Source organism: Scomber japonicus, chromosome 21 (assembly GCF_027409825.1).
Source record: "Scomber japonicus isolate fScoJap1 chromosome 21, fScoJap1.pri, whole genome shotgun sequence".
In the NCBI taxonomy this organism is placed as follows: domain Eukaryota; kingdom Metazoa; phylum Chordata; class Actinopteri; order Scombriformes; family Scombridae; genus Scomber; species Scomber japonicus.
This window is the reverse complement of record NC_070598.1, coordinates 12,163,495-12,191,395: the sequence shown is the minus strand read 5'-3', so window position 1 is coordinate 12,191,395 and position 27,901 is coordinate 12,163,495. Positions and strand designations below refer to the sequence as shown.

At 40.0% G+C, this 27,901-nt stretch overlaps 1 protein-coding gene across 1 annotated transcript; it reads left to right on the top strand.

Annotated features, from left to right (window-relative positions):
* The first annotated feature begins 1,467 nt into the window (after nt 1-1,467).
* zbtb47b (zinc finger and BTB domain containing 47b) lies at nt 1,468-22,989 on the top strand. The gene is made up of 6 exons (XM_053342467.1): nt 1,468-1,606; nt 16,914-18,299; nt 19,690-19,837; nt 20,220-20,335; nt 21,269-21,413; nt 21,783-22,989. The coding sequence occupies exons 1-6, from the start codon at nt 1,604-1,606 to the stop codon at nt 22,226-22,228; spliced, it is 2,244 nt and encodes a 747-aa protein (XP_053198442.1). The 5' UTR covers nt 1,468-1,603; the 3' UTR covers nt 22,229-22,989.
* The last annotated feature ends 4,912 nt before the right edge of the window (nt 22,990-27,901 follow it).

The following is a 27,901-nucleotide window of genomic DNA, read 5'->3' as shown; positions in this document are numbered from 1 at the left end:
TTAAACAAAGTATCACAAACTACCAATAATTACTTCCTAAAACATGCATAATTGACTGAGAATTAAAAAATGACAAGACTTTAATGTCAATGAAATACAAGTGACCTTTGGCAGGCCCTGCTCCTGTACTATTAATGTATTGCCTGTGTCGACATTGCTTCTAAATATTAATAAAAACCTAGAAATCTGCATTTCATGAAGAAAATGCATGTGGCTGCTGCTGCACACAGATTTCCATTGTTTCATTTTTCACAAAACTCCAAAGCTCGCAGCAACCACAGTGATTAAAGCACTCTTACATGTCAGGTTCAAATTCTCGCAATATTCTGTGCTGACTGCATGAGTTTATTGTGACAAAGAATGGGAGAACCGGAGCATGAATTGGGGCCCACATCTCATTTTGGCATTGGGGCTCCATAGCAGATGAACCCAGCCCTAGGTAAGGAGTTTGACTTCATTGAAGTGTGTGAGGATGATAATAGGAAGAATAATTTGAGATGTCGCACTCTTTTGTGGTTCGCTCCTAATGAACAAATACAACTATGGATATGGATAACTGACTGTTGACATGAAACATGATTCTGTACCAGTTGTCCCCAGGCTGTTAGTCTGGACTGGTTTTCTGTGCCAATAGTGATTTATTCAGAATGGGTTTCTGCAGACCTCTTGTAGACGACTAACTGGACTTGTTGGAATTTTTAATACTACTAAACAAAACATTTTTACCACATATTAATGTTTTAGCCCAAACCATGATCTTCCCTAACCAATTGATTTTTGTGCTTAAACCTAATGATGTTAGCCCAAACCATGAGACAGGTTGATGCATCACCTACAAGTGAAAACCATCCTCCATATTGAAGCCATATGAAATTGAACGCGTGATCCTGCACAACCCTAATGCGCATGCGTAATAATTCCTACCAACAATAAAGGGAAGTAGGAATCCTTGCTAATTGCCACTTCCTTAAAATAAACATATATATAGGAGCCAAATTTGTGTCTTAGCTTTCACAATTTATGACATGAATGTGTTATGAGGAGCTGATAGGATTCACTTATTTCCAGTTTGGGACTATTTGTTGTTGTAAAAAATGGAAGTTATATGGACTTCTGCAATGTGCCAAATGAATGAACTCCCTAACCTCCGCAGCTGTTTGCCCGTGTGACGTCACGCGGTTGCAGGAGCGCACAGTGAGAGGAAGCGCACCCTCGGTTTGCGCCATATGTCTTTAAATGTCCTTCTTAGTCCTCGTCCTCATGCCAAACGCAAACAAGCAAACTCAAGTACAGTACAAAGAAATGCGCCCTGTCTCGCAACTCCACGTTAAACAGTGCCGTGGCCCTTTAAAAACGTCTGACAAAAAGCCCATATGATCCCCGAGCTCCAATCACCAATTCCTTCTGCAAAAGCAGCCTCTGCATTTTTGTCTGTCTGAATGCTACAGTAGCACAGGAGGGGGGGGAGAGAGAAAAGATTGAGGATAAGGCAAAAAAACTGGAGAAATGTGAGAAATTCAACGGTCATTTTCATGGCGAAGGGAAAACTGGTGCGAAAGGAGTTATTCTGGGACTCCTTTGAGCCTCGAAACGCTGGATCAAAATGGTAGGCTACAGAGGAGCGCTGCATTTTTGTTTATTTTTTTTTGTGTGTGTCCCTTCTTGATCTCTTGCAAATTTGAGCTACTCGGCAGGCCGATCAGATCAAACTTAACACACTTCTTTACCGTTGTGTGTTGTGTGCCACCGGCTGTCATACGTGTGTTTTGTGTGCCTCGTATCCGCTGCGGTGAAGTTTGTAACTTGCCGACATGGCACAAGTTGGAAATTGAAGCTGCTGAAAGAATGCAATGGCTACAATAGCTACATTGATGCAGAGAAGGAGTTAAATTCTTTCATATCAGGGCGCTTCTGCAAAAAGAAAAGAGCTCTCAGGTCGTGACTGGTGTGTATGTGGACAAGGATGAGTGAAAGTAAGGCAGCCAGGGCAGGACAAGTTTGACATTCATGCATAAATTAAGATCATCTCCTCTTGTGTAGTTTAATAGAGAAGTGCATGTCACTTGTTCATGTCTCAATAACTTTAGTATGATCACTGAGGAAGAAGCAGCCTTGTACAAATAAATGCAAATCTAATGTCAGGCTTTGATAGTCAAAGCACATCGCCTGCAGAACACACTGAACAGTAATATTTTATTGGCTTATGTTTGTCTGCTGCATGAAGTCAGTGTTCCTTTCTTCTTCACTTTTACTGACTAACTTACATTCTCAACCAGACTCCATGCAGTTTTTGCACCATTTTTTTCATGAGAAGACATGAAGATGATGCCTATAAGCATGCAAGGCAGAGTTGTGGGAATAGAGGTGAGTGAGGCAGACAGTCAGCTCTGTCTCCAGGGTCATTTTAGGATGCCTCATTAGGAAAGCATGTGGAGCTTGATGCAGTGGTGGAGTAATCCCAGCGCGCGTTCACATCTGGAGGCTTGGGTTAATATCTGGGTCAGGTCAGCGGGGTTAGCCCTGGTGCTCGCTGGGTGGTTTCCGGTGGGAGCGAAGAGGGAGAGAGAGACGTTTGGTTATTTCTGTATGTTTTTCTGTGTGTTTTGTTTGTTTTTGCATGCATGCATGAGAGTAAGCAGCCATAAACAAAAAGTGCAAAGTGTGCTTGGCCAATGCTGAGATAGTGGATATACATTTGAATGTTGGTAAACACAAACATGCTGCAGATCATTTCTGCAATTACTGCAAAAGAGGATTAGTCTCTGCAAATGTTTGCAGTATATCCCACAAACTAGAATGAAATGAAAAGACTGTATTTGTTGTTCCGTTAATTTGCCGCCATGAACTCAACATGAAGGGACACTTGGATCATGTTCTGGGCCCTCTGATGCAGTTTAATTTCAGTCAGTATTTTCAGGTCCTGAGTAGCTCCTTCTCTATCCTCACAGGGTGCTGTGAGTTTTACGTAACTGCCTATTCAGGGCATTCCTGCCCACCCTTGACTTTGAGGCTTCACTGTCTCTGGGTGCCGAGCAAGGAACTGTCTTCAGTCCTTGTGACAAGTGCAGGCATTCCAGAGCTGGGCAGCAAACTACAGAAGACGTCTTCGCCCCCTCAATAGGATGCTGCTCTCCTTGGAAACTAAAACCATAGGTGCTGCTAATTTATGCCCCTGAGATTAAGAACGGTGGACAAGCAAGGTCAAACTCTCTGGGCTTATGTAAGGGCTCTTTTGTTCTTGTTGGTTCAAATGGCGCAAGTTTGTTTGAAGTAGCCTCTAAGTTTTTACTCTTTGGAATAAATTCACAATTAGTTTCTCCGCAGTGCTAGCCAGTATTGGTGTCTTTTCATCAGTGGAAAACACTTACTCTAATTTAACCCCTGTGGCACTTTTTGCAAATGACTTTGAACTCTGTTATCAAGGAGGCCAAACATCTTGTTCTTTTTGTACAGCTTGATATGAGGATTTCCACTAGTCTTTCATTGTCAGGCATTTGAAGATATTAGAGGGTTTTTTTTCTTCTTTAAAGAGGACCGTCTAAAGTGTTCTTATAGCTTTTAGCTGAATTCAGGCCAGCGAGAGAGACTTAGGAGGAGCTTTAAAGCAGATGGGAATGAGTTTTCGTGCTGTTTTCAGAGAATTGCTAAGCAGGGAAAGTAGGCATCCTTGATCTGATAGTCATCACAAATATTTGTTTGACATTTACTCATACACACAGATTAATGTTTTGGTTTTATACAGCCATCCATTTATCCGTTTTTAGCTCCCTATCTGTGGAAGAACACTACAGAACAAATATGCAGACATCAGTCTGAAAATCATACTCATTATCCATCACAGTATCAAATAAGGACTTATTCACTTCAAGTGTTTTATCTTTTAAAGGAATAGTGTAACATTTTAGAAATACATTTATTCAGTTTCTCACTTGAATTAGATTAATGGTTCTCAACCTTGGGTCTGGGCACCACCAGGGGTCCTTAAGGGGATTCCAGGGGGTCCCCAGAAAAATAGGGAATATATTTTAGTGTAACTTTTAGAATGTAGACCTAGAATGTATAATAATGAGTTTTCTGTTCATAGGTATCACACTCTTCACTGTTTATCTGCCAGTCTACAATAGTAATGGAATAACTGAATCTTATCAGTTTGGGATCCCTGAGTCTACATGTTATCAAATACGGGTCTGTGGCCTGATGTATATCAGTTTGGGGATGTAGGTTGAGAGCTACTGAGTTAGATGAGGAAATGGATACCACTCTCATATCTGTCATTTAATATAATTCTATAAAATATAAGGCAGGTTAGCATAAAGGCTGATGAAACAGTGGAAACAGCTAGCCCTACTCTGACCTAAAGTAACACAATCCTGCTAAGCTGTCTAATTAACACATTATATATCATTTGTATAAAACTTAGAAAAACCAAAGTGTAAAAACAATTCAGATGTTTTACAGGCAATTATGTGTCACATAATTTTTTGGCTCTAAGCAGTTAGTTGCTAAGCAATCAGCAAAGACTCCAAGAAGTTATAGCTCCCAGACAATTAATAGGCCAGTAAATAACCATCAATGGCAGATTTTGTTATTCTTTGTAAAAAAAAACCCGCCTATCTGTTCCCCTGTTTTCAGTGCTAGGCTAAGCTAACTAGCTGTTGCCATATATTTAACAAATGCATGAGTGGTATAAATATTCTCATCCACCTCTTAATTAGATAGGGAATAAGTGAACTTCACAAAATGTCAAACTATTCCTTTAAAGCTCACAATTGTCATTTCTCTGTTGTCCATTGATTGGTTACGGCTATAGAAAGCCGATGCTCCTCCTCTACCTCTTCTTCCTATCTGTCCTCTCTGACCTTCTCATCAAACATATCAACTGCCTCCACCACACACACACACACACACACACACACACACACACACACACACACACACACACACACACACACACGAGAGAGAGAGTATTGTCACACCAGAGAGATTCCTCTGATAAGGGGCTCTTTAGAGTCTTGTGTTAGCTTCTTCTTTCTTTGTGTCATGCTATGAAAGGGATAATGAAGATATCACAGTTTCAGCCCGTGTAATAGCCCTAGAGTATGTCTGCACCTGCTCACTGTGAGACATCCAGATGATCTTTTGTCTCTAATAGATCCCTTCAAAGGTGCACCTTTCCCTCTTTGTTTCATATATGTGTCATTTGACTCATGTGACTTAATTTTTGCTGGTGTTTGACTTTTACGAATAGAAATATCTGTTTGTGCAACCATCCACACTTTATGGTGCCACAGGTATTTGGCGTCACATGCCAGTGTTTGCTGATGAATGCATGCACAGCAGGCGCCCGTGTTGTGCACATGCGTGCACGGCGCTGGCATTGGGAACAGAGTGTTATGACTCCAGCAGAGCGGTGGTGTGTGAAGCGTTGTAACGTGTGTGTGTGAGGAGGAGATGCCAACACCACGGGCCCCTCTCTTGGCCAGGCTTCCTGACTCAGCACTTCCTCTCGCAGCTCATTGGCCCAGACACAAGCTTCCTGGCAGAGCTTCAGTGCGGACGCTCTAACCTCATCGCTGCGCATCCCCCCCACCCGCCTCCAGGCAGCTCCTTTGATTATCCAACTGCTCGTCAGAGTCATCTCAGCTCCAGACGACCGCCAGTTGATGTCTTCTTTTAACATCTTTTCTGATTGACAAACATACACACACACAGTCACACACACAGTCACACACACAGTCACACACACAGTCACACACATAGTCACACACACTGTCCCAATCTTTATCAGACTGATAAAACACACTGTCGTCCAGTTTGTTCAAAGGACAAGCTGGTAAAGGACTTTGCAAATCATGCAACGGAGGCAATCCCGCTCATGCTGTCAAATTTTAATTTACTGTATGTCACCAAGATGCTGCTCATGCTGCGTTCTCATCCTTATTTTTGTTTGTGCATCCCAATTTCATGCTCGGCTAAACGCGTATCAGTTGTAGATTGGCTTGTCACCTGTGGTTGCATTAACATATAGATGGAAATGTATTTAAATCTAATGGTGAAAGCTGGTGTAGCTCCACCCGGGCAAGGCTGGCCAAGTCAAACCTGCTAGATTAGGACAGGGGAAAAGCCTGGTCTGTGCAGTGTGGAGGGGAGATTGGATGTCTGGGATTAGAGCAGCCCTAACACTGATAATATTGTCTTTATTAATTGCAGCCGACAGTGAACGCTGTGGTTAAGAAAGTTAAATGTTTTAATAGGCTGAGGGGAATAAAATAATTAGCTGGTGGAAAGAGAAAACTGAATAACCAGCAATATATTCATGATTTTCTGTTTTATGTATCTGAAATTGTCCCACTGTACCTCTTACCTGAAATCACATTTACTTTTTATGTATTGAGGCAGTTCAGATGTTCACACTCATATATATATATATAGTTCATTGACTTTTTGTCCTTTTTAAGAATTGCATTAATCTGGAGGTTATTTTTCAGATCAATGAGGATGATTTAATCATGCATTCCCATAAAGCTGGGGCATTTGTGAAAAATAGATTAAAAAAACAATGACCAATATAGATAGAAGAGGTCAAGATCTTAGGAAATATGTTCATACAATTTCGGATGATTCTGTAATTCAGTGTCAAAGCAGGGAGTAGTTTGTCTTTCATGTGCCGAGCTGGAAAGTAAGGGTGTCGTGGTTGAAGTGATGGGTGGAAGTGTAGCTTGTCTGACTTTCATGCAGGAGACCGGAGTTTGTCTTTTTATTCATTGTAATCTAAATCTCCCCATAACCTCATCCATGTGTTTTAGTTTCCTCAATCATAACTGCAATCTTTCCCTAACCTTAACCATACTGTAGTTGCCATGCACAGACACTGGATTTTCAGGTTTTATAGAATTGTCCCACACGGGGAATTGTCCCATTTGATATATGGATCAAACCCCAGAATGCACTGGATCCCACACTTTCTATGATTCATTTTTTTAGTGCCTTTCATCAGACCATCCCTGATTCATAAACACTCTTTCAATCTCCAAATGCCCAGTTTGTAATGCAAATTTTCCACTATAAATTTGTAGTCCAAACCCAAAGCGAGAAGTCCAAATGACATCACTAATTATTTTCTCAGACTTTTCAAAACTCCTGTAGAGAGACATTAGATATTATACAGCTGTTTTCATAGGCTGAGTAGTACTTCTCATCTTTATGTGTAAAACTACTGCAGTGCCGCTATAGTTGATACATCGTTTAGTCCTGAGGTTTTCAAAGTGGGAGGCGGGCTTGTCCAGGGGGGCTCCAAACTGTTTTAGTGGATGCTCATTGAATGGAAGCGTTTTTACATTAGTTATCATAAGGAGATCATGAAGAATAACCTAAAGAGATAGTAGATGCAGTAGTTCTGTGGAATTTTACTGTTTTTCCTCCTTTTGCTACTTCTGCAGAGTCAGAAACATAAACATAATAAATGCCTTAGGACAGACTTTTTATGTATTTGGTGAAGTCTGGAGTCATGTCAAACAGCAATATCAGACTGTCTTGGATCAGTTGTTGAGTGTCTATGTGATCAAATTACATAATCATGATCCCATAGGCATCCAGGAATTGAGCAAAACTAAGCAAGTATTTTTTGGGGGGGGGGGGTCGGGGGGGGGGGGGTCGGGGGCGCCTTTTTCCGGGCGTTGGCTAAAGGGAGGCCCATAGCCTCAGACATTGAATACCCATGTGTCAGAAAGTGATGAAAAATGTCCATCACAGTTTCCCCAAGACACGGGTGTGGACCTTAAATGTTTTGTCCATCAAAATTAAAGTTCATAGTACAATTCTTCACCAGTTCACCATGCTTTATTCATTAAACGTTTCCCTCTAGCTTGCCTTCAATATACATACATACATACATACATACATATACATATACATATACATACATATGTGTCAATGGCCTTTCAACCAGAACATCTTGTTCAGTTCAGGTAATCAAATTCTGTATTCAAACTAGTATTTTCTGGATACAGTGTATTTACATAATTTCCATGTGTTTGCATTTATGAATAATCCCATGCAATTACAAAGTTCTCGGTACATTTGAAGTCAATTCTTTCATCTATGCACAGAATTTCCAGTTGTTTCAAAAAAAAAATCCAAACTTTTTTTTTTCATTTAAAAACAAATATGACCTACTAGACTTGGTTGTTACATTTACAGTTATTATATAATTTTGTCCAAACAAACAAACGGTCCAAAACCCAAATATATTTAAGTTATAATAATATATATAATAACCAATATGTTAGAGGCTTAAACCACAGAATATTTGGGATTCTTTTAATTTAAAAACTATTTAACCAATTAGGTAACACTATTACCTACTACATGTATGAGCAGTGTATTAATATTTGATTCATAGTTTAGAACACATTATAATGTAGCTGTAAGCAGATTTAAGGACATTTTAAGTGTTTATTCATGTGAAGTGTTTGTCAGTAACATCGTTTGTAAGGACATTTTATATTATTACTATTATATTTTACTATATTCATCATCTGTTTATACACCAGCCCTCACTTATGGAGTTATACTGTAGATGCTGAACATGGGTACCACTTTACTTTAAAAGTAAAGTGGTACCCACAGTTTTCCTTCAACATTACAACTGTTGCACTTTAAATGTTGAATTTAATCAATCTTAAATAGGTGTGGTTGCTATTTAACAGATTAGTTAAGTGTTTAATATTAAATTCAGATTTCCTGCAGTCTGTCATAATACAGCTTTTCACTGATTTTATGATGCTTGAGCCTCCACCAAACTGCATCACATGCACCACTGGTCTATGGGATTATGTAATCCCAAAGCCTAACATCACAAGGTGTAACTATCAGCCTTAACACCATTATTATCCGATAAACAGTGCCATCCCAGCAACTATTTAACGCCGTGTGTGACCTCAGCTGCCTGTCATTATGGCTCCCCCTTTTAGTCTTTGAACATTGATTTTTATTGCATTTTTTTATCATAGTGCTGTAATGATCCCCACAGGGCTTGTTAAAAGCAGGACCGTGTCACTTGTGCTATTAGCAATCTGGCTGATCTGTGCATTTGCAACATGTTTGATAACAGGAGTCCAGTAACATTCATTCCTCTTTTCATCTCTTTGCATCAGCAGTGTCATCACGTACACTGAAATTTCTTTATTTCCTGTTTACTGATGCAGGCACAAATGCGTGATTATAATGCAGGTATGCCTGCACAGGCATGTGTGTGGATGTGCTACTGTATATGCTTCTTCTACCTCAAGGTCAGTGCCGGGTCTCCGTGCTGATTGGATTTAGAGGAGAGGAGAGGGAGTGCAGGCTGCAGCCAGAGGAGAAATCTTCCACCAGACACAAAGACTGAAAGCAGGGAGAGAGATTTGGCAGACTACTTTCTGACCATGCCAGTCTTGCGCAGCCGGTAGCCTAGACCACATAACACCCCGAGGATTAAGCCGTGCCACGAATCTCACCCAAAGAATCAGAATTCACTTCTCTGGCTTGACTAAACCTGTCTGTTGTTTGGCGTCAGCAGCAGGGAAGGTCTGCTGAGCACACAAAGGACACAGCGTCAGTCATTACCCTGATGACTTTTTAATGGCGGTCTGATTGGACTACGCCAGAAATTACATGCCCTTGTCCTGATCCGTTTGCTTCTGTGCTTTTGTGCATGAGCTGATCCCTCTCCCGACCATGTAAAAGCACTCTGATGTTACTGCGAGGCCAAACTCACTGCTTGTAACTGGGTGATCTCGTTGTAGAGATTTTGTATTCAGGCCTGTCATGCTCTGCTCTCGTCTGCACTGATGATGACTCAGGGATATGTGTGTGTGCGTGTGTGTCTGTGTGTGTGTGTGTGTGTGTGTGTGTGCGTGTGTGGGGTTGAGTGTGAGGGCGGGTGCTGCTCTCCTACTATCTCCATGCCAGTGAGTGAGATGAGGCCTGACATGGTGCCCACTCTCCTTCCTCGGGGTGTCAGTCACACCATGCCCTGCGCCAGGCCCCTCAGCAGGAGGCCTCGCTGTGAAGAGGGCTGCTGAGTGTGCTCTTTACTGGAGCTTGTGTGCTCCGTGGGTGGAAGTGGCAGAACCCTCCCAACCCCCCACTCCCCCCTCCCATCTCCCAGCTGGGTGACAAGAGGGCCAGGGCATGAGTTCATGGGATTGCTGTCATCATGTCTGTGGATAGTTTGGTGCTCTCTTTTTGCTCCATGATGGTCTTTTCCAAGTGCAGAGACATCTCTTTTTATATTGACATCCTTACAATTCAGCTAACAAGTTACCCCTTTTAGAAAAATATTTAGCAAGCACATTGTGGCCTGAAAGAATAAGTTTTAGAAATGGAAAAAAGTCTGTTTGTGTTGAAGAACCACTCTGAAACACATTAGAGAGCGGTATATAAGATGTAGAGCTGTAGAGTAATTCAGTGGGGTTGTTAATGTTCTTACGATGTCTGATTTAGGGGTCAAACCGATTTTCATCACGGATCAATACGCTGATTACTTACATTTAAGTTTTCAGTTTGAGCAAAACGCCCAAAACCCAAAGACGTTTTGGTCACTGTAATGGAAGACAAGGAAAGATGAGCACAAACTCACATTTAAGAGGCTGGAGCCTGCCAGCTTTTATCTTTTTTAACTTGAGAAATGCCTTAATTGATCAATCCGTTATTAAATTAGATGATTAAATTAGATCAAGACTACTTGCAGCACTAGAATGAAATGAAACCTCTACTGTTTACATCACTATAAACTGAATCACAAAAAATACTGATCACACATCAGTGTTTTTGACATTTGATAGATGGCTCATGGTTATTGATAGACATTTTACACATAAGACTGGATCATTGCAAGGCTGTACTGAAAGTCAAAGCCCATATACAATATATGGAGCCTCAAGTGTGCCGCCAGAATAATAATTGACTTTTGCTGTGCTTAATTATAGTCAATTAATATATTGCTCAATTAAAAAGGCTATTATAATTTGATTAATTAAATTTGCATTTAAATGACACATAAAACACAATAAAACAAGCATTGAATTTACTACTTAGTCATTTTATTTCTTTATTGTCTTTAAATGATGAATTGAAAAGTAATATTAAACACTGAGTCACAAAAGGCATTTCAAAAAGGCATTTGTAATTAAAGTGATTATATGTCTGGCTCTCATATTCTTTCTCACCAAACATTTCTTGTTCCCACATATACATTCTCCTCTTCACTCTAATTCATCTTCACTTTCTCTTTTAATTTCTTTTTCTAATTTTCTGCCCTAAATTTAGAGATATGTCGCAGGTTGCCACAGAAAAACTAGATAAGCTCTGATTGGCCAAACTCTGGCCAACACACAGCAGCTGGCCAAATGCAGCTCCAGCTGTTGCTTACAGGAATGCACAACAATATGTAGTGATATTAATTTTGTTTATGTTGCCCAGCTTCAATGAGACATAACAGCTTAAGATGTATAAGAAAGCGATGCAAGAGGACACTGAGTTCAATTGGAGCAGTCTGTATGCAGAAGGGGAGAAAGCTTTAACCCCCCGCAGTGTTTTCCCCCATGGGACTCCCTCCTGCCTGAATACAACCTGCCCTCCCTCGCACTATTGATGTGTCCATGACTCTGTGCTGTGCTCTGACATTGGCCCCTGCTAATGGCTCAGTCTGTTCACCGGTCAGCAAGCAAACAACACTGTCAAGGTAGACGATCTTTAGTACCCTGCTCATAAATCTGCCGTGCTACAAGGTGTGTGCACAAAATAGTAACAGAATAATGTTTCAAGGGAAAAAAAGATCTGTGCGGCTTTATTCTAACACAAGAGCGAACGAGGAAAAGGCTGAACATTTAAGACATTGTTCAGTTTTACACAAGCTACTGTCTAAGATTTATGTGCGTTGCCCTTACAGGAGGCCTCAGAGTCATTTTTTAAAGCGCCCACTACGTTACAGTGAACAGACAGAGGCACTTTTAAAATGGCAGCTCTGTTGAGTTCGCTGCGCACTCACGGCCTGTAGCTGAGCTGCTGTGACGGAGATGCAGAGTAGTAAATCTACATGTAGTGTCCAGTGCAAAGGTATGGGAGAGAAAGGGCATTCTCACCAGTGAAAGTCAAATTAGAAAGAGGGATTTCACTCTTGCTAAATTCTCAGACTCGGCTCTGTCTGGCTTGGGTCCATGAGTCGGGCCGCTGCCAAGTGCATACCACCAGCCCCAGCATGGCTGAGCTGGGTGAGGATCCACTAACTACTCCATAAAAATCTACTTTTTTATCACAAGTTTTGATTTGCTTTGAATTTTAATCAAATTATTGTCATCAGGCTGATCAGGAAACTAAGTCTGATTATCTTCACAAAATGCATCATCCTTCAAATTTGGGTAAATTTGATGCCTGATACATTGAATGACAAGTTTTTTCCTTTAATGCAGCACCCCATTAGACTACTTGAATAGTTGATATCCATACTTGGTTTTGTATGAACTGTCGAGTTTGAAATTTTGACATATAATTATAGAGTCTCTGTCAGGCCAATTAGTGTTATGTTTTGAATGGAAAAGACAGTGAAACAAGACTCTACAACCATGCCAGCAGCTCTGGGAGACTGAACTTTAAAGGCACAGCAGGGCTTGAGTTAAATGCTAACATCAGCGTGCTAACATGCTCACAGTGACATTGCTAAAGGACAGGTTTACGATTTTCAAAGTCCGTCATAAAATGATACTGTAGTCAAGTGCCTAGATTAATATCGAGATTTTGTTGCAATCATTCCTCCTGTACATGAGACCCCTTGCTAATGTGCTTACAATATAAGTGGTGATGGCTAAAATTTACAGCCCAGAAGCTTCAACCATCCATTAGCCAAATCAAGTACATATCTTTCAAAATTACAGTCTTTTTAGTGCCCAATTCCCTCTTTTTGTTACAATCCTTCCATTGAGGCTCAACAGGGAAACACAAACAAGTAATTTTATACTAGACTAATGTAGTCTGCTGCCTCATATTTGTTCGAAATAGACATTTAAATTGATTTTTGTACAAAACGAGGACTTCGATTTGTGGACAATGTCAGTAATTGTCAAATTGGCATCTTATTGTTATTATAAGCCAGGCTTGAAAAACCTTTGAACTTATCTTTTATTATGCGAACATTTAGCAAGTTTAAGGTTAAATGTTTACTATGTTGACTGTGCTAGGATGCTAACATTTGCTAATTACTACTAAATACCAAGTACAGGGGAGGTTGATGGGAATGTCATTAGGTATGCAGATATTTAAGTACTGGGCAAATTTAAATGGATCTACAGTACACAACATTGTTATATTGTTATTTGACTGAAGCACATAACCTTGAGAGGAGCTTTGTGAAACAGGCTCTCTGAGGCCTCTACAACGCAAGTGGATCCCCCCACTTTGTTGTGTTTGGCAGATGATGAAATGATCTGCCTGGAAAGGGTGTACAACAGCTCTTTGATTGAAGCCTGTTTAAATGACACCTCTTGTTGGGTGCGTCAGTAATCCCCCCGCTGCGTGTTTGTCACAGGTCAGGCCAGATATGAATAATGTATTGGGAGACATCTAACTGAGAGGCTGGTTAAAGGTGGCGCTCCCTCTAATGACAGCAAACAAACTCTCTCCCTGACATTTCCACGGAGAGGGGGCCGAGGGGGGTGGAGAGAAAAGGGCTGTGGGAGATAATGACAGTCAGAGATCGAGGGAGTTAGATGCAGTCTTTCAATCCTATGTACTAAGTCAATTTGTTTGGCTACAGTATATGATGAAATTTGACAAGATGACAGTTGCATGACTTTTTTCTATCAGATTAAATTGTTTAAGGCATCAGTCTGAATGAAAAAGTGTAATCCCTCACTGATAGAAATCTTGTCATTCAGCAGTGCACACTTGAACTTTTAAAGCATCTGCATTTGAATGTGTTCTTTTCATACTACAGTATGTTTAGTGTAATGTTAAAAATCCAGCATTATGGAATTATATTTGCGCCTCATTTCTGAGCTTGCAATTGAACATTATGAGAAGATACAAACAATTTTGCAGGAACATCATTTATATTTTGCAGCAGAAAGATCACACAAAGAATAATTTGAGGAAACAATGTGTCTGTGTGTATTGATTTGCATTGTTTGCTTATTTGCTCTCTCTTTTCCTCTCTTCCCAACTTGACAGTGTGTTAAAATAAACAATACAGAGTTGGAGTAGGTTCGTTCTGATTTGCTTGCTATTGTCAAGTATAGTTTATACTACTAGGGTTACATACTGTCTAGTTTTATTAACATTCACTGAAAAATGTAGTTAAATTGTATTTTATTTTTGTATTGTATTATCTTTATTAGCTTAGCTTGAATCTTGAATCTTGAATCTTAGAACTATCTAGCCTCTGTTGATTAAGCTAACCAAGCTAAAGTTAATTGCTTACTTGATAATTCCCAGGTACACACCTGCAATGTATTATAAATTATAGTATTATTATATATAATTATTTTTGAAAGAAACACATTTTTGTGTACATTCTGTTTTTTGTACAGATTAAACAACAAAAATATAATGTGTTGATTAGTGAATTTACAGGTTACGTGTGGACTGAGCCAAGCTCAAGTTTCCAGTCTTTATGCTAATGCTAAACTAAGCTAACTGCTGGCATACTAACCTTACATATGTGATTTTATGTGATTGGCAAAAAACTATTGCTTTAATATTGTTCTAAAAAACTGAATTCGTCATAATTGGCAATCCAGCCGCTGAATTTCTCTACTCCTGTCTCTCTGTACTTTTGACAAATCGTTTAAGAAAAATTATGGCACAGATATAATGCTATACAGCATGAAGATTTGTGCTCACAATGGTGGAATCACTGGGGCTCTGGTTTGGGGTCCTGTCTTCCCAATATAATTCCAATATTAAAATTCTCAGGATAACATCTTCTGACCTTCTAGTAATATTACTTGATATTACAATCATGAAGAAGAAGGGATAAAGGGATGGTGATGATCACTCAATTTGATACATGACACATTAAGCCTTTTCGAATGAATGTTTTGACTGTAAGCTGTTGAGGTTTTGTATTTGTTGATGCACTGTCCTATTTGAATCCCAGAAGAAGAAGACGATCGTTATCTCTAAAGGAGCATAACTTCCAGTCTGCCAGTCTTCCAGATCATATTTGATCTGATCCGATCTGATCTGATTTGATCACTCCAGTGTTTTGCCCTTGGGCGATGTCTGTAGCCTCGCACAGTTAGAGATAACCCGATCTTTACTCATCTCTGGCTCGGAGTCCAATTTAGCAGCTCAAAACTATGAATAAATCTAACACTCTCTAATTGAATTCTTCAAACAGGCCAGATTTTCAAGGTTAGGTCCAAATGCAAATCCATTTTCCAGCTTGAACATTGAAAAGTCATTTTCATTGATCTTAAAGAGAAAATATAGGCAGCAGGAAAAGGCAGTAAGTTGCCTCCTGTTTTATTAAAGGGAAAATGAATTGTAGTGTGATACATACTCATTGTACAACATAGATGCAATTACTTCTTAAGATAAATGAATTATTAATTTTCTATGTTGTATGTGCCCCATTGTTGGTCTTGCACATGCAACTGGAGTTGTAGAGATGTAATTATCCAACATGTTGACCAAAAAGTATCAATAGTCATCCTATTCTGCCACTAAAGAGATGCCTTGAATGATAAATTCCAGTAATTGTTTGCAGGGTTAGTTAGTATTTATTTGGCATGGTTTCCCTAATTATTTCTCTGGACGTGTTTTGTCTTCTGCATAATTCGTGATTCCTCAGGGACAGTGTAGTGAGTGGGTGTGCTGAGAGAGCCGGCTAATGGGGGGAGATGGCGCTGAATACCAATGCACAGACCAGTCAGTCCTTGCAGAGACCAGACAATGTGTTTGTGTTTGTGTGTTTGTGTGTGTGTGCGCATTTGTAAGTTGTGTGTGTGTGTGTGTGTGTGTGTGTGTGTGTGTGTGTGTGTGTGTGTGTGTGTGTGTGTGTGTGTGTGTGTGTGTGTGTGTGTGTGTGTGTGTGTGCGTGCATTTGTAAGTTGTGTGTGTGTGTGTGTGTGTGTGTGTTCTGTGCACATCACATATGCATGTGTATACGTGTGTGTGTTTGCTCTGTTTGCTGCTCTGTCCCCACTCACATCCCGTCTGGATCGAAACCCTGCCCTTCCTGTGCTAAAATAAACCCACCTTGGGAAGTTGAGGACCTTGCACAGAGCGTTGAGTGTTACAACTTTTGATTTTTCTCTGACTCGTATCATGCAGTCATATCGACTTTGTGCAGACTGCAAATTGTAAAGCTCACAACATAATAACTTCAGCAGGATATATTTATATTGAATTTAATTGAGTATTGTTTATGGTTTTATCAGTCATATGTTCTTGACCTTCGCAATAGTCCACTCAAAGTCCTCTTATTAGCTTTTTTCCAGTGCTCCATCCACTTATGAAAACCATAAATGTGGTAGAAAGCCCTGATAATACATACATTTGTAGTTTAGTTTTAAGTTTACTTTTAGAAAACAATCTCTCCAAAAGGTCCATTTAGTAGCCGTTTTGCAACTTTCAATCACATCACATGATTTTTGTCAGCAAGTGAAGTTTGTCTAGTTGTCATGTTTAACTTGTTTATGTTGTCAGAAAAGCTACTAAGTGGAGCTTGTGGGAGTGTTTTCTCAGTTGCTGTTTCCAGTGTTGAGGAAGTAAGGTTTTTACCACAGAGATAGCATATTTAGTTTCTTGAGAGTGTAGCAGTGGTGAAATCTGATCACTTTCTAATCCTAAATGTAAAATGCTTAGCTGTAAATAATAATAAAAGCCTTTCTGTCTTAACCTTTACTTCTCTCTTTCTTCTGTATTGTCTCCAGCTCATAGTGGAGAAGACCACAGACTTTCCCTCTGCTGAGTTCTCTCTGGTGGAGGATGTGGCTCTGCACTTCACCTGTTTGATGGACAGGCTGAATGAGCAGCGCCTCTTCCAGCCTGACCTGTGTGACGTAGACATCGTTCTGGTGCGTCAGCACAGCACCTTCCCAGCTCACAAGGGCGTGCTGGCGGCCTACAGCCCATTCTTCCACTCCCTTTTCGCCCAAAGCAAACAGCTGCGACGGGTGGACCTGTCGCTGGATGCCCTAACGTCACAGGGCCTGCAGCAAATCCTCAACTTCATCTACACCTCCAAACTGCTGGTGAGCAGCCGCACTGTTCGCGACGTGCTGAACGCTGCTACACTGCTTCAGATGAGCGACATTGCAGCTTCCTGTCGTGACCTCATCAGCAGCCACTCGCTGAGAACCACCTGCTTAGATATGGCCAATCAGGAAGGGCTCAGCAGCAGTGACCCAGCTACTGTGGCGATGCCTCCCAGTCAGCTGTACCGGGAGATCAAACAGGAGTCAGAGTTGGGCAGGGTGTACACACGGGAGGGCAGCAGCCCGTTTTCTGTTAAAGTGGAGGAGGCAGGCAAAGCGGCTTCCCATCCGAAGCAATACTACACAAAGGATGAGGGGTCTGTGGGTGGGGCTGGCACAGGTGTGGTCGCTTTGTGCAAAGTTGAGGGCAATGGGGAGGAGTCAAAGACCACAGAGGGCCACACCTCCTTCAACAGAGATCAGATCATAGTTGAAGTCAACCTCAACAACCAGACTCTTAATGTGTCAAAAGGGTCAGAGGGCAAATCAGCAACCGCTGCAGAGACAGCCACTATGTTCAGTCATTGCTGTGACAACAAGAGAGATTCAGAGGATGATGATGAGAATGAGGCAGAGAATGATGATGCAGTTGGAGACGAGGATGATGATGATGACCTAAAGAGGGCTGACATACTGGGGCAGAGCAGCGAAGAGGAAGATGAGGAGGAGGATGAGGAAGAGGAGGAGAACACCCTCAACATTCCAGGTTTGGAGCAGCCAGCAATGATGGATCGACCTCGTCGGGGCACCAGAGCCTTGACCATGGCAGGTACAACTGCTTCCATGCGGCAGACACTCACAGAGGCCACGCTGGCCAACCAGCGGCCAGGTGGGAAGAGGACGCTGGACGCAGAGGGCCTTGGCCAGAAAGTGAGGCTGGAGGAAAAGCAACATTTCCCATGCAAGAAATGCCCTCGCGTCTTTAACAACCGCTGGTACCTGGAAAAACACATGAATGTCACTCACAACCGCATGCAGATCTGCAATAACTGTGGGAAACGCTTCCTGCTGGAGAGTGAGCTGCTGCTGCACCAACAGACCGACTGTGAGAAGAGCATCCAGGTATGATTCAGCCATGATGATAATGATGATGTCACTGTCACTTTTACAGTTTAACAATAATAATCTAAGGGACTAAAATCTGTCCAAACAGTGTCATACTGTCTTAATCCTAATAAGAGTCCTAAGTGAGAGATTGCTTTTGGGACTTTTTTTGCACTTGGTTTGCCTCTCAGGATACACACAGTCTGTCCTAAACCTCTGATTGATGGGGCTTTGCAGTAAGTTCTGATCCAGCACCAAATAATACCAGAGCAACAATTACCAATATTGATACCAAAACCAATACTTTCTACTGACTGTTATAGGAAAGAGACACATGTCATGATTTATGACATTTTGTTTTACTTTTCCCTGTTATTAGTAAATCACATGCTTGTTTAAATTCAGGACGGTTTTTAATGGTTAATAACAACCATGGTAAAACTAAAAAAATGTTTAGCATGTCAGTTCTCTGAACTAACAAGCAGCAGAAAAGCACTTTGATTAGAACATGATCTAGTGTGAGATGGATCCAATTTTTTGGTACCAAACCTATTGACACCAGACTCAAAACAAGAGATAGGATCAGCCGTATTGACACATATGGTATCAATCTGCTCAACCCTTCTTGACAGGAAGCTCTGCAGACATTACTCAGGGCTAAAACAATTACCACACACACACCCTCTAAGTTGTAGATCATTGAATTTCTGTTTTTCTTGACAGGATTGGTCAGAAAAAATATTTGTAATCTCTCTTACAAAAATGCATTAAAGGACAGGCTTATCATTTTTCACATCTATCATTTGAACAATTAACCAGATCTCTCTTGTTCTAATTATATAATACTAATAATACACATAATTTCTAAATGTTTTGCCAGACTGTCGTTATAGTGGAAGGAACAATTACTATTTTCATCATAATATGTTAAATACCCTATAAATGCTCCTCATTACAGTACGTCATTGTCACTTCTGGCACCAAACCTATGCACTTGTTTTAAGTAGTTACTGCTTTGAATCCTTGGAATACATAACTAATCAGTATATATTTTTTATATATATATATTTTACTAATGCATGTTACAATCATATAATTATGATAAAATTGATCAGAGTCAGTTACTCAGTCAGCCAGCAGTCAGTAATAATAAATTCTGATATCCCTCAGTGCCTCTACCATTTCCTCTCTGCAGTGAGCAGCTGGACTCCTGCTGTAGTTTTGAAGATCATTTTCTGCTTTAATCTGCTGACTCTAATTGCTTTTTTTGCTACAGTGCATGCTCAAGTATCTGCGTAAGCATACACACCTGGATATGTGCATATCTTTGTAAAGACTGTTGATGGTAATGACTTTCTTAATATCTCAGTAGTTGCTATATTTTACCCCTTTATTTTTATTCTCTAAGTGTGTAACATGTGGCAAGGCTTTCAAGAAGCTGTGGTCGTTACACGAGCATAACAAGATCGTCCACGGCTACGCGGAGAAGAAGTTTTCCTGTGAGATCTGTGAGAAGAAGTTCTACACCATGGCTCATGTCAGGAAGCACATGGTCGGTGAGTGCCAGTAAAATCAGCGATCCTGGTTAGTCACTTTGTTCCCATGTGTTACTTTAGGCTTCCTTTTCTACATCCCACACCCAATTGTCGTGCAGGATTTGTTTTGGGTGTTGCTTTCCTTTTCCACTTTTTAGGGAGATAAGCATCTTATTTCCCAGGCGGGTTCACCTCACTCTCTGTGTATATCTGCATTTCAACAGCTAAAGCAATGCTTGTATAAAGTCCTTTAAATCATTGAGTCACAGTGACCCTTTTTACTGCAGCACTGACTATAGAGTTTGAGGTGTGAACATTAGAGAAAATATCTGATGAAACACATCTGTTATCCTCAATATTGAACAGCATTAACTAATCTTATACTGTTTGTTTGTGTGTGTAGCTCATACGAAGGACATGCCATTCACCTGTGAGACGTGCGGGAAGTCGTTCAAGCGCAGCATGTCCCTGAAGGTTCACTCTCTGCAGCACTCTGGAGAGAAACCCTTCAAGTGTGAGGTTTGAGCTCCTTTTTATATGCAGCTGATGCTGCTACTGCTGCTTCTCTCCACTTCAACTATATTAACAGTTTAATTCCAAAAATGAGATATCGCCAATTTTACTACCTGTCAGTGTTTAAATGAATAAAAGTCTGGAATATTATGTAAATGATAGTTCAATTATGAATCTCTTTAAGACCTTTGCTTGTAAAAATACTCATGTTCAGTGTCCAGGAATGATTATTAATATCATTAACATATTGTTAAATGGTATTCATTATTAGTGTTTCTTTTCTGGCATCTTTCTCCCTTCACACCCCACCCTTGTCTGAATAATCCCCTGCTGAGAGCTTCATGTCTGCACCACCAGCAGCAGTATCCACCTGGCTGCTGACTGTAGCTTCATATTTAGCATACAAACATATGTGGTATAAATCTTCTTGTCTAACTCTCAGCAAGAAAGCAAATAAGTCTGTTTACCTATATGTTAAACTATTCCTTTAAAGCAAAGACTGTGAAACTTCTTTGCATTTTCAATCCATGTTAAATTTTGAAACACCACAACCCAGATTTTCTGGTTTTCTGGTAGGTTTTCCTGCTTATAAAATTGGGGTCATTCTCATATTTGAAGCTGCATAACTTAACATGTGTAATACTAATAATACGGCTCATAATTCATAGCAAATACAAAAAATAAATAGTCATGATCTGGAAATGCATTTTATTTTATGACTGACATCTGTCACAATGTGTTTTACAGAAGCACAGTTTCTCACAGCTTAGATTTGAATTAAATTTGTCACAAGAGAGACTCCTGTTTTCAATATCATCTGGGTTTTTTTGAGTGGGGGGGGGGGTGTTGCATATCAATTTCTCCATAATGATTGGAATAAGACCTATTCAAAGCAGTTATCAATACACGTGTAAAAATGTTCACCGTGTATCGTTTCAGAACTGTAGTGAGCGCTTCCAGTATAAATACCAGCTGCGTTCCCACATGAGTATCCACATCGGACACAAGCAGTTCATGTGCCAGTGGTGCGGAAAGGACTTCAATATGAAACAGTACTTCGATGAACACATGAAAACACACACTGGTGAGTCACTTTTTGCAGATCCAGATGATTTTCAAATCAAAGGTGTATAGTATATAGCAGTTCTAGTATTATAATGAAAGGTAGGGGTAGTATAAGAAATACATTAAATTAGTTGCAATAATAAATGACAAGAGTTAAAAAACATTGACTGTGATTCATTATGTCTTCTAGAAGAATTTGCATTTATTGTGCTTGTGGATGGATGAAACATTTCCACATCAATTCAAAAACATGTGAGATTGGGAATATGTTCTTGATTCATCATAAATATATTTCCCTTGCTGACCAATAAGTTGCTTTCCTATAAAAGTAGTTGGTTGATCAGCAAGGTGTGTTTTTTCATGTTTCTTTGTGTCCTTATGTCTACAGGAGAGAAGCCGTACATCTGTGAGATTTGTGGGAAAAGCTTCACGAGTCGGCCCAACATGAAGCGCCACCGTCGCACACACACCGGGGAGAAGCCCTACCCCTGCGAGGTGTGCGGCCAGCGCTTTCGCTTCTCCAACATGCTCAAGGCCCACAGGGAGAAATGCTTCCGCGTCAGCAACCCCATGGTTACCGCCGGCAACGACCCCCTCGGCCTCGATCAGCCTCTGGCCTCGCCCACCGTGGACTCTTCTGGTCAGGTCCAGCTGGGGACGACACTCCCCGCCCCACCTGTGACCACACCCGCTGCTGCCTCTAGCCCCCACCCTCTCCATGGCACCCAGCTGTCTCTCCCCCTGCTGCACTCCATGGGGGGGCTGCCTCCCACCCCACATTTACCCCCTCCTCCTCCCCTGTTCTCTGCCGGTAGGATGAACTCCAACAACTAACAAATCTCTGTAGCATCGAAAGCACTTTGTTACTTTTGTTTTATTATTTTTCTTTGAGCTTTTGAGAGGACTCCTGCAGAGGGAGAGCGATGCACCTCCAGTGACATTTACACTGAGGGGGAAAAAACTGAATGATGGCTACATGAAGGCCTCATTAAAAAAAAAATAAATAAAACACACATACACCTGCAGTACCACAATAAGAAATAGTTATTTTTTACTCTGTCGAATACAATAGATAACCTCAGAGTCCAGTTGGACGTGTCTTCACCATACTTCCCCTCATGAATTTCACAACCCTGTTCCGGTTTCATTTGGGATTTTTCCGACACCACGCGCATCTCTCCAGAGCCTTGCACAATGCATTGATTGTAGCATCTTTTACAAAAGTGGGAGGAAGAGTTTCCTCAATCTTCACTCATACAGGGGTCATCAGTCAAGTGAGAACCACACGAAGATGAAAGAATTTTTTTATTTTCATTCTCTGCCAAGATGTAGCAAGTGGTTCTGGTCTGACCCAGCAATAACCAAATGCTGATTTGTCTTTGAGCATATACATGTATATGGCATTGCCAATAACCAAATCCTGTTAGCTCACCTGCTATAGTTAGGTAATGTTATAAAGCATTTATAATCAATCCTGCACCTTACATTTAACTCTAGTGATATTTAAAATGTACTCCTAACTGTCTCCATTTTTATAATCGTGATCGTGTGTAATTTGTGGCACGTTACGTCATTCGTGAGGACTAAAGAGAAGTTGCGACACGTTAAGAGTCGGCCGTGCAATGCAGTGTGTGGTGTTTGTGTTGGTGTGTGTGTGTGTGTGAGAGAGAGAGAGAGAGAGAGAGAGAGAGAGAGAGAGAGAGAGATGTGAGGTAGAGATGAGTAAAGGTGCTGTTAGAAGTGAAATGTACACTCAGCCAACCAACGCTTGAGCTTTCTTAAGTCAGGAGATGGAATAATTTGTTGACTCTCATCTTTTGCTTACATTAAGCAGGTGCGCCTCTCTCCTGTAGACCTGGCTTTGAGACGATATGGCACTTTTCTGTGACTTGTTAGCAAAACCATATGTACTCAAACCTACAGTATATTTATAGGTTTAAATCTAATGTTAATGTTACAGCTCATTTCCCAACTTAACCCAATCTGTGTCATTTGTGCAGAATACCAAGAGTGTAGGACTAGAAAAATTCACAACAACCCGCTTATGTAGCTGAATTAAGTGTGCACATTTCATCTTGATGTGACAGTATAAAAGGATAAACACTACATTATATTCCAATGCCTAAAACTCTAAAAGAGCACTGACAGTGAGCTCATCACTTAAAAGGCTCCTTTCAATTACATTACTATTATAAGATGGTGATCAGTGAGTAGAGGCTGAATAAAGTTAAAGACTATGGCTCTACGTGCACTTTTGTTAATAGTTTGTCATAAATCTGCTGGAGTAGAACTAAAAGAATCATAATAAAATCCTTTCCAATTAAAATCTCATGAATTTATATTTAAAATTTTTGGGAATACGCCTTTTCGTTGTCTTGCTGAGAGTTAGAGGAGAAAATTGATTCCTCTCTCAGATCTATTAAGAATGAAGTTACAACTAGCAGCTGGTTAGCTTAGCTTAAAAACAGCTAGCCTACCTAAAGGCCTGCTAAGAATCCACCTATCGCCACCTACAGCTCACTATTTAACACATTATATTTGTATAAAAATGTGTAGGGTAGTTCTTCAGTTTGTATTTAGTCAGCTAAAGACTGCTAACAGTTAGCCTTGCTCTGTTCAAAGGTAACAAAATGAAACGAACAGCCTCTCTAAAGCTCACTAAACAACAACAAAGTTTTTAATTCACTTTAAAAAAAAACACAAATAGTCCTTTTTTATACTTTTGTGTTAGCTGGTGAGCTTTAGAGATGCTGGAGAGAGATTCTTTGTCACTGAGACAGTAAAATTGATCTGCTTATCTAACTCTTGGCAAGCAAGCCAGTGCAAGTATTTCCCAAAATGTCAAACTATTACTTTTTAAATCTGACATTTCAATCAATTTCCTATCCAAAAAGAGTCTGTGCACTATTGATGCACTCCCACTCACTTTATCTATAGATTGCCTACTTGTAGTGTAGCATTAACCTGTAAATATTGTGTTTCTTCCTCGTGATTAATTCCTCATGTTTACATTCAGAAAGTCAGTTGAATGTGCCCCCACATGTGTCTTGGCTGGTACTACAGAAAGTTGGAATTTGTGGATAAGCTTTTGTAAATGTGCTGTTTTTATTGTTTTATTTAAAAGACAAAATGAAGCACCTTAGTGTAGTCTAATGTCTTAGCTCACCCCCAGTTACATTTTTCTTAAACTGCCATGGTTAAATGTCTTGGGCCACACTAATTGTTATTTGATAATGGTACATTTTTGTTTTTCTTTTTGTACTTTTATTTGCTGCTTTTGTACAGGGTCCAGTTTGAGACTGCCCTTTAGACGTCAAGTCTACAGCTGTTGAATTGTTGAATATATTCAAGCTGTGATAAAATCCAATTTAGCCTTACTGGATAGTAAGTTAGTAAGAAATGGGCTGACAAAAAGAAACAAATCAGACATTTGGCATAGTTTTTTTTTTTGGGGGGGGGGGTTACTGCCAACATTTTATACCCAGCTCCTCATTTAATGTGGTCATTGGTTAATGGGGTACTGACTGTTGACACAAGGCAGAATAAAAACAGTGTCAACGTCATACAAACGACTGTTGCTCTCTTGTGGCAACTTGGTAAACTGCACTCTTTCAACAATCCTGCACCTTTTATAATGCAGGTGAAATAAGTGTCTCTGGTTATCATAGAAGAAGCCCGTAGTACTTTGGAAACATAAGAAAAAGGTTAAAATATATGTAATGTATTTTCCCACTTTACTGTTTTGAGAAGCACTAGACCAAGAGACAATACTGGCATACTGTGGTTATAGGTTGTGATGTGTTATTGTATTTGCCTTATACTTGGATGGATTTGAATGTTTTTGTTATGGATAATGATAGCAGTTGGTAAAGGAGGGGGGATAGTAGTTAATACTACTGATTTATGCACTTTGAATTTGATGCCACACTACCCTGTAATTTGGGATATGAATTCAGAAACAAGGTGAAAGTAGAAAGCAGAGATGTGTGCTGGTAAAATGATTTCCACAAGTTCCAACATTTCCAGAAAAGTTTAAACCCAAAGGCATATATTTTACATTGTGATGTGGACGTTGATACACGGTTTCAGTCAGTTTCTGTATATTAGAGATTGATCAGAGGTTGTGGTTAGTAAGTGGCAGAGCTGGGCTTGACCTGCGTTTTGTTTCCTAGAATAACTTTGCGGATCATTAGCTGTGGCGTGGCACCGTGCAGGCCGAGGATAGCTCAGCTGTGAGGAGGCAGACGTGTCAACCTGCAGCTAAACTGGTCTTTGTGTTTTCAGTCTGTCTGTTTTGCACTGTGCCGCTTTTTAACAAGTATTTGTGAGCTCTCCTGAGGGTGCATACAGCGACAGCTGTTTCTGATTGGTTTGTATTCCGATCACTACATTAATCAAGAAACATTTGCTCCTTATGAGGCCTGTGACTGTTATATTTCATGCGATAAGACATTGTAAAGGACAGTGTCAGTTGCCAAATTGATTAATTAAAAAATATGAATTATTGTGAGCACTTTATACCCAGCTAGTGTGGTTTTAAGGCTGATACAATTGTTTGAATTGGAAGCTGTTAAATTGATTGCAGATGATTTATAGTTCTTTTTATTCAAACATTTCTATGGAAAAAGGTGATAGGAAAACACAAAAATTAAGTTCCTGCCAGAAATGTGTCCTTGGCAGGTGTTCAGTCATCTGAACCAACATTTAGACTACAACAAACAGCAGAACTGTTGGTTGAAAAATGGGAAATTTCTACTGTAAGTACCTGCTAGGAATCAGGTCGAAATTTTAAGGTTAGAGGATCCAAAAACAATGCAGTGTTAATGAAAACTGCATAATATCAACAGTATCTTGATGAAGATAAATGACACTGACAGATATTTTTTTAAAGACTGTAATTTATCTAATAAATTGCTAATAATTTAACAAACTGCTATACAAATGAATCATTTACCATAATGTATCCAATAAATTGTTAATTGATAAGCAGTAAAAATTGAATGTAAACCAAAATGATCTGTTTTATAGGAATAAATGAATTGTGTATTTGCATTTAAAGGAGGTTTGGAGAGTTCTACGAAGACTAAATCCACTCGAGAAAGCAGAATTTGTATTTGTCTTGGATTATTTTGTCTTCTGAATACAACTGTAGAGATGAGATCATCAAAGCAACACATAACAGAGCCTGGCAGCACCCCAATACTGAAACACCATAACAAATAATCTTTGTTTAAGTGTCATTTTTTGTTCAATTTGTCGTTATAAAGTTAAATAACAGTAAAGTTAAGATTCTAGTAGCAGAGAAACGGCAGTTTGCACAGTGTTAACGAGTCTGATGTTCTGAACAGGTTGGCTTTATGTCTTTTAATTAGCCAAATTCTCCTATACTGAGGCTAGCAGCCAAAAGCCTGTATTAGATTAGGAAAAGGTGGACCTGCCCTTGTCCTTAGATGAGGGTTTGTCAGAGATGAAGTGGGTGCCTGGCCCCCACAGTGACTGTGCATTCTGCATTGCACCCAAGGGAAATGTTTGTCACATAATGAGGCATTGAGAAAGAAAAGTGGTTCCACTGTGGGATTGCCATGTTGTGTCTCTACTTGGACTGCAAGGTTTTTGGGTTGACTAGCTGCTAGAGCCGAAGTTGTGCATCCAAAAGGATTTGATTCAGTGGCCTTCAGCTTGAATAAAAGTGTTGGGAATCTTTTATTTGCAATTAAAGAAATGTGTTGCTCTGTTGAAGACATAAAACATGTTTGTTTTGTTTTGTTTTGTTTTTTAAGAATGGAGGAGCAATTTTATTTTTGTATTTGCCCTCGTTTTGGGTGCAAATTAGAATATGAAATTGGAAAACATGTTGTTGGTTATTTTGCATGTGAAGGTTTGGCTAGCTCTTCTAATACAATTAATTTGTTAGATGGTGACATTTACCCTTTTTGGGCAAAGATACATGTGATGATAACCATAGGCACCAATGCCATAATTCAAGGATGTATTATCCACGTACCCTCTACATTTCCCATACTTACTCATATTGCAGCTGTGTTAAAGAAATCATAATGTGTACTGTTATTTGCTGATTCTCTACTTTATAATGTAAACACTATGTCTTAGTTAACCCTGGTGTACAAAGACCATGTGTAGGCTGTAGTTGTCAAGTTCAGCTATATTAAAATACTAAAACAGTACAAAGACAATAGTGTCTAGAGGTGCTAATAACATTAGACTGTATTTTCTGTCTTTTATTGTATTATTGACTAGTGTTTACTGTCTGTAACACAGCAGAGCGTAATAAAAACATTTCAATATTAAACAGTATAGATATATTATTGCAAACTGAGACGTGTGCTGTGTTTTTGTTCCAGTTGAAAGTTTTTAAAACAGTTTCGTGTTCCCATGTTGTTCTCCAAAGGAGTCGTCATTATGACTTTGCTGCCACCTGTTGGGAAATGCACACTGCTGCCAACACATTTTCAATAATCATCGAGAATTTTTGTTGGTGTTAAATAG